The sequence below is a fragment of the Sphaeramia orbicularis genome, chromosome 13 (assembly GCF_902148855.1).
Source record: "Sphaeramia orbicularis chromosome 13, fSphaOr1.1, whole genome shotgun sequence".
Classification (NCBI taxonomy): Eukaryota; Metazoa; Chordata; class Actinopteri; order Kurtiformes; family Apogonidae; genus Sphaeramia; species Sphaeramia orbicularis.
This window is the reverse complement of record NC_043969.1, coordinates 51,509,472-51,522,416: the sequence shown is the minus strand read 5'-3', so window position 1 is coordinate 51,522,416 and position 12,945 is coordinate 51,509,472. Positions and strand designations below refer to the sequence as shown.

The 12,945-nt window shown below is 40.0% G+C and overlaps 1 protein-coding gene across 2 annotated transcripts; it reads left to right on the top strand.

Moving 5' to 3' along the window:
• Positions 1–686: 686 nt before the first annotated feature.
• On the top strand, positions 687–8,736 carry LOC115431866 (P2Y purinoceptor 14-like). Of its 2 annotated transcripts, none has more exons than XM_030152542.1 (3): positions 687–883; positions 3,609–3,823; positions 7,924–8,736. In XM_030152542.1, exons 1-3 carry the CDS (start codon positions 743–745, stop codon positions 8,597–8,599), a joined length of 1,032 nt encoding a protein of 343 aa, XP_030008402.1. In that variant the 5' UTR covers positions 687–742; the 3' UTR covers positions 8,600–8,736. The 2 variants fall into 2 exon arrangements, with proteins under 2 accessions (XP_030008402.1, XP_030008401.1); XM_030152541.1 differs by having other exon boundaries at positions 3,609–3,865.
• The last annotated feature ends 4,209 nt before the right edge of the window (positions 8,737–12,945 follow it).

The following is a 12,945-nucleotide window of genomic DNA, read 5'->3' as shown; positions in this document are numbered from 1 at the left end:
GGTTAAAGACTCTCCTGTTTGGACTGGCTGTAACCCTTAGCACTGACACACTGTTAGGTTTGAATCTGTCGTCTCTTTTATCAGTGTGTGTTGTGTCCTATTGTTTTATGCATATTTATGGTACGTGATTAACCTGTTTTTTTATCTTATAATTAAATCATGCTTTTACATGTAAAGCACTTTGGACTTCGCTATGTTGTTGTGAAGTGTTATAGAAATAAACTTTGATTTGATTTGAGAATTCTGGACCATCTAAAGTCTGTTTAGAGTCGTCTTATTGAAACAAGCGAACAGAGAATTGCTGTAATCAATACGAGATGAGATGAAAGCGTGACTAATCATTTCTAGATCTGGTCTGGACCACATCCTCTTTACTTTGGGGGGTTAGAAGGTTCAGGCAGATTTAGTTCCAGTCTCCTTTTTCCTTTTTTCTGTTTATCTGTAGATGTTCTGACGTTCAGTCCAGTCCTGCTCTGGTTGGTGAGCAGATCCACACCTGTGTTCCTTTCTCACATGTTGGGTTTGGAGGCTGATGTCATCAGTGGGTGTGGTTTGTAGGCTGATGTCATGAGTGGGTGTGGTTTTGGTGGGTGTCTCTGTGGTGTTGGTGTTCTGCTGCTGCTCTGTCGACCTGTGACTTCCTCTTGAACCGTCCGTACTTCCTTCACACGCTCTGCTGTCGTTCATTCCGCCGTCTGACACCTGAGGAGGACTCATCTGGACTCATCTCTCCTGGGACAACATGAGTCTCCTCAAGGGGGGGGCGGTGACCCCCATGTCCAACCAGACCACCAGGTCAGGGAACCGGACCGACGAGGGCTGCGGTCAGGTCAACGCCTCGGCCAACCTGGTGTTCATGGTGGTCTACTGTCTGCTGTTCCTGGTGAGTCCACACCAAGGTTCCAATAGTCTGGGATTTTTCATTATAGTTTAGTTTCATCTAGTTTTGACTTTTTTCTCTCTCTTTTCTTTTTCTTTCTAGTTTTTAGAGCAGGTTTGCTAGTTTTTATTATTTTTGAAATACTTAGTTTTAGTTTAGTTTTAGTTTTTCATTATTTTATTTATTTATTATTATTATTATTATTATTATTATTATTATTATTATTATTTTTGTTTATTTATTTATTTTTATTTTTCATTTAAAAACATTTTTTTATTATTTTTTTTGTTTTTAGTTTTAGTTTTTTGTCTTTTCTCTTCTTCTCTGTCGTCGTATTCAAATACATCCCAGACAGGACTCTGCTGCTTTCTTCCAACTTTAGTCTCCATGTTTCCAGGTAGAGTGGGGACCAGAAGACGACTGGAAACCACAAGTGAACACAAGTGACGGACCGTTAGATATCATATGGTGCCAGCAGATAAAATTGCTTGAGGGAAATAAATCGATTTCTTATCAGTCTGACATTGACAAAGACAAAAACGAAGGGAATTTTATCCATATTTTTTATACATGTCAGTTTTTATTGCACACAACACAGTTTCAGTTAGTTAGCGTTTTTTTTTTGTTTTTTTTTGTAGTTTTTATTTGTTTCCATGAACGAAAGTGTTTTTACAATTCTAGTTTTCTTCATTTTGTTAGTTTTCATTGATGATAATAACCTTGGTCTACACAGGCCCACGTATTCTCCTGGAGAAGACAGGAAAGAAACCACAGCAGGTGCAGTCTGTGTCCTCTGGATAGGACACGTATACATCTGCAGGAAAAATTAATAATAATAATAACGTGTCATGCAGATTAATTAGATAAACACTGCATTCATGGCCCATTCTCATTCTGTAATTTTCTTATGAAATATAAAGATTCAAATCCTTCCGACTGTTTTATTTATTGTTATTTAACATGTATTTAAGCAGGTACGTCTGTCATTATATACATGGGACTCAACAGGAGCATCCATGAACATGTCCACAGATCAGACACTCATGTGATGAAGGGACGTCAGACTAAACCCGACTTTAACCCGTTTATTTCACCGTTTCTGTCCTTGTTATTATTATAGCAGCATTTATTTTATCTGCTGTTGCAGACGCAGGGTTTCCTCATTAAAACCACAAACTTTTAATAACAACAAATTTGCACATGTATTTACATATATTTGTGTATATCTGTACACACACACACGCACGCACACATACACACACACAAACACACACACACACAAACACACACACGCATGTACACACACACGCACACATACATACACACACACACACACACATACACACACACACAAACACACATGCACACATACACACAAACACACAAATTCATATACGCATGCGCGCACACACACACACACATACATACATACATATATATATATATATATATATATATATATATATATATATATATATATATATATATATATATATATATATATATATATATATATATACACACATTGTGTTCCGTCCCACCTGGGCGGGGCCTCCTTCAGACTCCGCCCTCTATCAGAGGTCTGGGACTCTGATGGTTCTGGTTCTTCTCTGTTCCTTGGACTGTTCTCTGTTGGACTCAGATCTCTGATATGGTTCCTGGTATCTGCTGGTTCCATCCTCTCAGTTGCGGGTCACTACCCCTAGTGCCCCCCCCCCCCCCCCATCACTACTGGTTCCACTGTTCTCCTCTCTCAGTTCTTGGTCTCTCTCCATCTTCTCCGGTTCTTTATTCTTTCTTGCTCCATCTTTCTCTACCTCCGTCTGCTGATGGTTGTCCTCCTCCACTCTGTCAGGATGGTTGGTCATTAACATCTGCTCAGTCTGGATCTGGAAGTCCAACAGGATCTGGGCCTGTTTGTTCTGGATCACCTTTGGGGGTGTCTCCCATCTGGACCCTGGGACCTCCAGTCCAGACTGGGTACAGAGGGTCCTGTACACTATGTCCTGTACCTGGTTATGGTGTTCCCTGTAGGCCTTACCTGGACCTAGGGTCTAGTCTGGTGTGGTAGACCTCCACCTGGGTCCAGTCTGATGTGGTAGACCTCCATCTGGGGTCTAGTCTGGTATAGAGGCCACCTGGCCCCTATTGCTCTGGAGTTCAGGGCCTGTTCTGGTCCTGTTCTGGTCCTGTTCTGGTCCATCAGTAGTCCCTCTGTTCTGGTCCTGTTCTGATCCATCAGTAGTCCCTCTGTTCTGGTCCTGTTCTGGTCCTGTTCTGGTCCATCAGTAGTCCCTCTGTTCTGGTCCTGTTCTGGTCCATCAGTAGTCCCTCTGTTCTGGTCCTGTTCTGGTCCTGTTCTGGTCCATCAGTAGTCCCTCTGTTCTGGTCCTGTTCTGGTCCATCAGTAGTCCCTCTGTTCTGGTCCTGTTCTGGTCCTGTTCTGGTCCATCAGTAGTCCCTCTGTTCTGGTCCTGTTCTGGTCCTGTTCTGGTCCTGTTCTGGTCCATCAGTAGTCCCTCTGTTCTGGTCCTGTTCTGGTCCATCAGTAGTCCTTCTGTTCTGTCTTTCAGTCTTCTTCCACTGGTTCGTTTTCTCCATATCAGTCACTTCCTCAGTTTGTGGGTGGTCCATGCCATGCAGGGGCGTGTCCTTCCATGATAGCCCCTCCCCTGGCTCCTCCTCCTTCCTGGTCTTCTTCATATATTCCCTGTGTTTTCGTGTCCAGGTGGGTCTGCTCCTGAACGGCTTCACCCTGAAGGTGTACTTCTGCAGCGGTCAGCAGATGTCCAGCAGCGTCACCGTCTACCTGAAGAACCTGGCGGCTGCTGACTTCCTCATGAGCCTGTGCCTCCCTGTACGAGTGTCCAACTACGCCAGCGCCACCGTCCTGGTCCGACGCCTCTGGTGCAACTTCGGAGCCTCCGCCTTTTACCTCAACATGTACGCTAGCATCCTGTTCATGGGCTATGTGGCAGCTAACAGGTATATATACAGGAAATATATACAGGAAACATAGGGTATATACAGGAAATATATACAGGAAACATAGGGTATATACAGGAAATATATACAGGAAATATATACAGGAAACATAAGGTATATACAGGAAATATATACAGGAAATACAGAGTATATACAGGAAATATATACAGGAAATATATACAGGAAACATAAGGTATATACAGGAAATATATACAGGAAACATAGGGTATATACAGGAAATATATACAGGAAATACAGAGTATATACAGGAAATATATACAGGAAATATATACAGGAAACATAAGGTATATACAGGAAATATATACAGGAAACATATACAGGAAACGTAGGGTATATACAGGAAATATATACAGGAAACATAGGGTATATACAGGAAATATATACAGGAAATACAGAGTATATACAGGAAATATATACAGGAAATATATACAGGAAACATAAGGTATATACAGGAAATATATACAGGAAACATATACAGGAAACGTAGGGTATATACAGGAAATATATACAGGAAACATAGGGTATATACAGGAAATATATACAGGAAAAATAGGGTATATACAGGAAATATATACAGGAAACATAGGGTATATACAGGAAATATATACAGGAAACATAGGGTATATACAGGAAATATATACAGGAAACATAGGGTATATACAGGAAATATATACAGGAAATACAGAGTATATACAGGAAATATATACAGGAAACATAAGGTATATACAGGAAATATATACAGGAAACATATACAGGAAACGTAGGGTATATACAGGAAATATATACAGGAAACATAGGGTATATACAGGAAATATATACAGGAAATACAGAGTATATACAGGAAATATATACTGGAAACATAAGGTATATACAGGAAATATATACAGGAAACATAGGGTATATACAGGAAATATATACAGGAAACATAGGGTATATACAGGAAATATATACAGGAAACATAGGGTATATACAGGAAATATATACAGGAAATACAGAGTATATACAGGAAATATATACAGGAAACATAAGGTATATACAGGAAATATATACAGGAAACATATACAGGAAACGTAGGGTATATACAGGAAATATATACAGGAAACATAGGGTATATACAGGAAATATATACAGGAAATACAGAGTATATACAGGAAATATATACTGGAAACATAAGGTATATACAGGAAATATATACAGGAAACATAGGGTATATACAGGAAATATATACAGGAAACGTAGGGTATATACAGGAAATATATACAGGAAACATAGGGTATATACAGGAAATATATACAGGAAATACAGAGTATATACAGGAAATATATACAGGAAACATAGGGTATATACAGGAAATATATACAGGAAACATAGGGTATATACAGGAAATATATACAGGAAACATAGGGTATATACAGGAAATATATACAGGAAACATAGGGTATATACAGGAAATATATACAGGAAATACAGAGTATATACAGGAAATATATACAGGAAACATAAGGTATATACAGGAAATATATACAGGAAACATAGGGTATATACAGGAAATATATACAGGAAACATAGGGTATATACAGGAAATATATACAGGAAATATAGGGTATATACAGGAAATATATACAGGAAATACAGAGTATATACAGGAAATATATACAGGAAACATAGGGTATATACAAGAAATATATACAGGAAACATAGGGTATATACAGGAAATATATACAGGAAATACAGAGTACATACAGGAAATATATACAGGAAACATAAGGTATATACAGGAAATATATACAGGAAACATAAGGTATATACAGGAAATATATACAGGAAACATAGGGTATATACAGGAAATATATACAGGAAATATAGGGTATATACAGGAAATATATACAGGAAATACAGAGTATATACAGGAAATATATACAGGAAACATAAGGTATATACAGGAAATATATACAGGAAACATAGGGTATATACAGGAAATATATACAGGAAATATAGGGTATATATAGGAATATATACAGGAAATACAGGGTATATACAGGAATATATACAGGAAACATAAGGTATATACAGGAAATATATACAGGAAATATAGGGTATATACAGGAATATATACAGGAAATACAGGGTATATACAGGAAATATATAGGATATATACAAGTAATATAGGATATATATACAGGTATTATAGGGTATATACAGGAAATATAGGATATATATGGGTAAAATCTCTCTCTCTCTCTCTCTCTCTCTCTCTCTCTCTCTATCTATCTATCTATCTATCTATCTATCTATATATATATATATATATATATATATATATATGCACACACATACATACAGGCATTACAGGATATATACAGGTAATATAGGATATACAGGAAATATAGGATATATACAGCTATTACATAGGATATATACAGGTAATATATGATATATACAGATATACAGACAACAAATACCAGCATGTAGTTGAACTCAATCTGTCTCACTGACTGATACTGGTTTACTGGTACTAATACTGGTTTACTGGTACTAATACTGGTTTACTGGTACTGATACTGGTTTACTGGTACTAATACTGGTTTACTGGTACTGATCACCTGGAATCAACCGTGGTACGTCACTTACAGCCAATGGCTGCTCCCATAGGTTCTGACCCCACCCATAATTCAGCTAATGTAAAGGTATAGGGTGGTGCATTTATGGTGGTTTGTACTGAATTTGCGCTTGTGTTCCTTATCTTTAAAACACAAACACACTGAGTGTCATAAACATGACCAGTTCAGGTTCAGGTTACATGAGCGTGCAGCCTCATGTCACCTTTTCTTCACATAAACTCATTTTACCAGGAAACCAAACCAGGAAGTAAACACTTTTACACAGAAGGGAACTAAATACAATGAGCTTCAGTAATGTTGACATGAATGACTGGATGAGAATTTCACAGACATTTTTGCTCAGACATCTGTTTAAACTGTTCTTCTCCATGCTCTTCGAAAGTGTGGCAGTGTCGCTGCTTTCCCACAAAAGGTCACACAGCTGTTTTTATTGGGTCATCAACTGCTAACATACTACTTACTATTTTTTCCCTACTTATATTCAAAGACTGTTTATAAATGTGGACATCAGCCAAACCATGTGAAACACTGAAGACCAAAATTATATCAGAGAGGTTACAAGACAAAAAAAAAAAAAAAAGACAATCAATGCAACACAGTGAGGATATCTGTAGAAATATCACATAGAATCCGAGTATTAGGTGGATGTGATGCTCCAGGTTGAGTAATGTCAGGTTTATTCCAGCAGATGGCAGCACATGCATTAACACAGAGCAGTGAGTGACACCGACTCACTGAAAAAATAGACGATTTGGGCTTTTTACCTCCGCCAAGGAGGTTCTGTTTTTGTCAGCGTTGGTTTGTTTGTCTGTCTGTCTGTTTGTGTGCAAGGTAACTCCAAAAGTTATAGATGGATTTGCATGAAATTTTCAGGAAATGTTGATACTGGCACAAGGAAGAAATGATTAAATTTTGGTGGTGATCGGGGGTGGGGGGGCCACGGGGGCCCACTGATCTGCCTTGGTGGAGGTCTGCGCTCTCCGAGTGCTTCTAGTTTACTTTTTACACCATTTTCCTTGTGGTTTCTTGTTTTTCCTGTTGTTTCCAGTGTTGTGATGATTTTCCTTTTGTAAAAATGTGTTTTTTAATGAGTTTTGATTGGGGACTGCTGTATGAAGTTAAACAGGTGTCAAAAAGCAGCTGGACTGATTTAGAAAAAAAGAGACAAAACTAAAACTACTGGGACCAAATTCAAATCCTTGCTAATTTTTTTTTTTTTTTTTTGTACTTCATTTTAGTTCTTTTTTTTGCATATTTAAAGGGTTAAATACTTAAATAGTTAAAGGGTTAAAGAGTCAAAAGGTTAAATATTTAAAGGGTTAAATAGTTAAATAGTTAAAGGGTTAAATAGTTAAATAGTTAAGGGGTTAAAAGGTTAACTCTCTGTATGTAACAGAAGACGTGTCCTTTGTGCAGGTATCTGAAGATCGTCCATCCTCTGGGGACCCACGTTCTGCAGAGGGTCCGCTCCGCTTACATCATCTCCTCGCTCACCTGGGTTTTCCTCCTGTCCATGATGAGCGTCTACATCCTCCTGTCCCTCATTACCCAGCAGCCCCTGCCCTCTGTCCCCGTCTCTGTGACCTGTGACGTCCTCCACAGTCCTCAGGTGCGTCTCCTCTATCAGATCATCCACTGCTGCTCCGCCCTCATCTTCCTCTGCGTGCTGGTGTCCCTGGTGTTCTTCTACCACAGCACCTCCCACAGGCTGGCGCTGGCGTTGCACCGGCAGCCGGCGTCCTCGCGCTCCAAGAAGCTGCTCCGGTCTCGCAGGAACATGCTGGTTCTGGTGGTGGTGTTCTGCGTGTGCTTCGTCCCGTACCACCTGGTCCGCCTGCCCTACGCCTTCATGTACAGACGCTGCTCCTGGAGCTACGCCTTCTTCTACCTGAAGGAACTGACCACCGTGGTGTCGGTTCTGAACGTGTGTCTGGACCCGCTCATCTACTTCATCTTCTGTAAGGCCTTCAGGGCTCAGCTGAGCCTCAGGAGGGTCTTCAGCACCACAGAGGGGGAAACCAACACTGTCAAAACAGAGAGGAGGAGCAGCGGCGTCAGAGGGAACAGCCTGACCAAGCAGACGGTCCTGTAGCCGACACTGGGGAGTAGGGATGGGAATCTTTTTGAGAACCGGATCCCAGTAGCTTGATTCCTTGGAATTGTTTGCCTGCTTTATGATTCTGCTTATTGATTGCGCCTTTGTTGCGCATGTGTGATGACATCATGTGTACGCTGCATTGTTTTGGTCAGAACGCAGCCAACATGGCGTTGAGGCAGAAACGGTCTAAACCACTGGTGTCAAACATGAGGACCGGGGGCCAAAACCGGCCCACCAAAGGTTCCAATCTGGCCCAAGGGAAGGATTTGCAAAGTGCCATAGTGCCATAATAGAGGAATTAGTGAAGAGTCTGTAGTTTCACCCCCCCCCTCCAAACCGGGTCCGGCGTCATCTGTTCTTATTATTTGTACATACTATATATGTTCTATTTTCTGTGCATAGATGGAAATATAAAAGACAGTTAATGCAAACACACCTGTTTGTACTCCTTCATTCCCTCACCCAATGAGAATCGATAAGAGAATCGGATCGATAAGTAAAATCGATAATGGAAATGGATGGATAATCGTCAAATTCTTATCAATTCCCATCCCTACTGGGGGGTCCAGACCCTAAGGTGGGTCCAGTCCTGTTTCCAGTGGGTCTTCGGGTTAAATAATGTTAATAATCCAATCCTGTGTTTTGTTTCTTATAGAGCTGAACCCTGTCCGTTCACACTCCCCAACAACAGCTAATGCACTGTAATGATAATTAACACCAGACATTTAACACCATAAAAGAAGAAGCCACAGTTTCTACTCATATGTTTAAACTCAGGTCTGACACCCACTCCATCAGATCTGGTTTTTCCTCCATTGGACTAAAACCTCAGTGGGTAGAATTCAATAAGTGACTGAATGAACTTTGAATTGAACAGATTCGCCGTTTGGTTTGGGTTCAAATGGAACTAATTTACTGTTAAAGGGAATATTTCCATGTGTGTCATCTCCACCTCCTGGTCACTTTGGTTTTTCATTAAACCAGTCTGTGTTTTCATACTGTCATATTCTGGATTATCTCAGGTTCCTGTACCCGTGTGGAACCAGGGTTCTAGACCCTCTGATCCAGTACTTTCCTTTCTTGGTAAATTCTCTGTCATTTTCAGTTGAATAACCTCTCAGCTGACATGTCTGTCTCTGCACAGGGAATCTGACACCATAGCAACATACCCTATGGTTTATCTGTTACTAGGTAACACACTTCAATGATGACTCTATGATTCTGGCCATAGCAACGTGATTAAAAGGCTATTATATACAAAATAACTAATATCTGCATAAATATTGGTCCAATCAGCTGACTGTTTTCACTAGTCTGTTCACTGAGCATAAATACAGAAGTATGACAAACTGCAGCAGTCAGCTGTGTGTACACACACACACACACACACACACACACACACACACACACACACACACACACACACACCCTCCTGAACCCGGACCAGTTCAGAACCACTGGTTTAAAGATGAACCGGAGCAGGGACATCTTTATACAAACAGTATCATGTAAGGCAGGGGGGTCAAACATACAGCCCGTGGGCCAAAACCAGCCGCCGAACAGTCCATAAAGTCCCATAAAGCTGTGAACCCCTTGTCCCCTACAGAGGACAAAAAAGCGTTGGTGGCTCTCAGGAGGTTCAGACGACGGGTGCAAAAACCTGAAAGTCTGACTGTTTGACTTTCATGTCTTGCGATGACCGAAGATTCTGTTTGACATGTTTGAAGTCGGGTTCAAAACGAACTCTGAACCTTTTCAAAAGGCGTCACAGTGTTCGGACTGAAGGTGACGGTCAGTGTTTTCTATGTTTAACTGTGAATGTAATTAAAGCAAAGGCCACGCTGAGGCGTTTATGTACAGTATATGTATAATTAAGTTCATCTGCTCAGTTAAATGCAAATAAAAAATACACTGAAGTTCAATGATTAAATGTTTCCTGTTTGATAATCCAATGATCCAATCACCTGAGACTAAAGCAAAAGAAAGTTCATTTACACACAGATATATGTCATTTTAGTTTTTTTGTTTGTTTGTTTTGTTTGTTTTTTACTTTTATTTCAATTTATGAAATTATTCCATAAATAATCATTTTAATTGCGTCTTCCATTTGCAGAGGTGGGCGACTTGAGTCACATGACTTGACTGAATTCATACTTAAGTCACAGTTTTTCAGACTTAACCCTCACTATCAGGAAACTGGCTTAAACTACTGTTCACTGGACTGGGACCTGTGGTTGATGACTTCTTTTGTTTAATACAATGTGTGTATCATCATAAAACAGCCTCCAATATAATATACTGTATATATGTGTGTGTGTGTGTATGAGTGTGTGTGTGTGTGTATATACATATATTATTGATATTTTCTTTCCTGTTACTGTTTATACATCTAAACGTGAGTGTGGAAAAGGGTGTACGCCAGGTTTTTGTGCGTATGCATGCTTTATACATGAGGCCCCTGGATTTTTTTGTGCGTACAGACTTTTCTTTAATCGTACGCCAGGTTTCAGTATGAAATCCAAGTCTTTATACATGAGGCCATCGTCATCGTCTTCGTCGTTGTCAGCGGGGCAGGTGTCAAGCTCATACAAACAAGAGAGAACAAAGAAATCAAATATGAGAGACGTATTTCAGTCCAGATTTCTTCAGGTGTCAGGATAGCTCAGTGGTTTGCACCACTGACTCTGAGGCAGAAGATTGCCGGATCGAGCAGGAGCGAAGCATGCTGGTACAGCGCTGTACCTCCACGATGCATGCTACCACAAGAGGGAGCCAGGCTGACAGGTCAGCTCAGATATTGAGGTTGGGTACCAAGCCCCAAACACTGACAGACTGAATGCAAGGGCAGCTGACCCTGAGTGACACTATCATGAAGTCCTGGGGGAACTCAACTACTTCCTGCTTGCCAAGGCTAAACACTGGAAAACTTCAACTCCTAACTGTCCCTACCAACACCATCACTGAGACCAATCAGCTGATGTATGCAGCAGCAACAGTCATCCTACAGATGCTTGGCGACAAGATGAACAGCATGAGAAGTAGCCTGAAGGAACGGTTATTTATTTGGATAAAGAGCAAGCACCCTGAGTTAATATGTTTTCTGTTGGATGGTTGCTTATTGATTTTTATATTTCAGATCAGTTGATGTGTCGTAAGTCAGCTATTTTGTCGCTGAAAGAAGTGGTCTGCCCTTATGAAGTGAAGGACATCCTTGGACAGTACCATGGTAGTGCTATGGGAGGACATAGTGGTGTTGACGCCACAGTGGGACAGATGGTCCAGCCCACTGTCACTGGGTTCCTCTATCCACAGCAAACAGTCCAGTCCTCAGTGACTGTGGGATTTCTGCAACAGTAATCTTGCTGGTTTTCAAACAACACAGCTTCATGTCCCCCTATCGACACCACGTATTTCCTGGTCTATTCAGCACTGATAGCACAGCCACCAAATACACACTGACCAATAGGAGAAGAGCTGACCTAAGGCCACACCTTTAAAGACCGCCCCCCTCATTTACCTAATGAGGCATAATTGCATAAAGAAACAGAAAAAGGACAAGCAGAAATAAATAGAGGAAGAAAATACAAAAGGGGCAATACTAAAGAGGTAAATATGACTATGAATAAAAAATGACAATAAATTAATAAGATGTAAGATGAAAATAAAATACAGAAATAAACAAGAAAAGAGATAAAGAAAATGTAAATAGAGAGCAATACAGAAATAAATGCAGGGATAAAAATTAAATAAGGACAAATATAAATAAGGATAAATTGATAAATAAATTGTTTTTTAAACGGATGAACTTTATGTCTGGCAGAAAATAAAACTGAATTTTGTTTTTCTTTCTTTTCTTTTTTTTTTTTTTTTTTTTTTTTGCATCGGTTCTCAGTATTTATTTAATACGACAGTCAAACTGCTTGACGTTAGGAATAACCACCAGCTGATGGTTACGCCTCGTCAAGCTAACGTGAGAGGACGGTTTCATAATGCGCAGGCGCAGTGAGTCGTCGGTAGCAACATTAGCCAACCTGACAGAAACGACAAGCGAACCGCGAAAAGTTTGACTGAAGGTTTCCAAAGCAGAGGTAAGTCATGTTTGAGTCTGTAGATACGGATAGAATTAACGGGAATAGTGGGTTTTAAAACAGGAGAGTTACAGTTAAAGTCCTATTTAGTCCAAACAGTGTCTTTGTGTGATCAGGAGCAGCTAACAGACGAAGCTAATGTGGCTAAAGCTAACACCTGGACAGAAATGGATTCAATTAATTTAATAATATAAAAGAAAGATATTAACGTCATCATAAATGCGGTGACCGTTAAAACTATTAGCACGGGAC

Bases quoted from the DNA above. Each gene is read 5' to 3' on its own strand.
- LOC115431866 (XM_030152541.1), top strand. From the start codon at position 743: ATGAGTCTCCTCAAGGGGGGGGCGGTGACCCCCATGTCCAACCAGACC. The intron at 884-3,608 runs GTGAGTCCACAC...TTTCGTGTCCAG, and splicing joins TCTACTGTCTGCTGTTCCTG to GTGGGTCTGCTCCTGAACGG. The intron at 3,866-7,923 runs GTATATATACAG...TCCTTTGTGCAG, and splicing joins GGCTATGTGGCAGCTAACAG to GTATCTGAAGATCGTCCATC.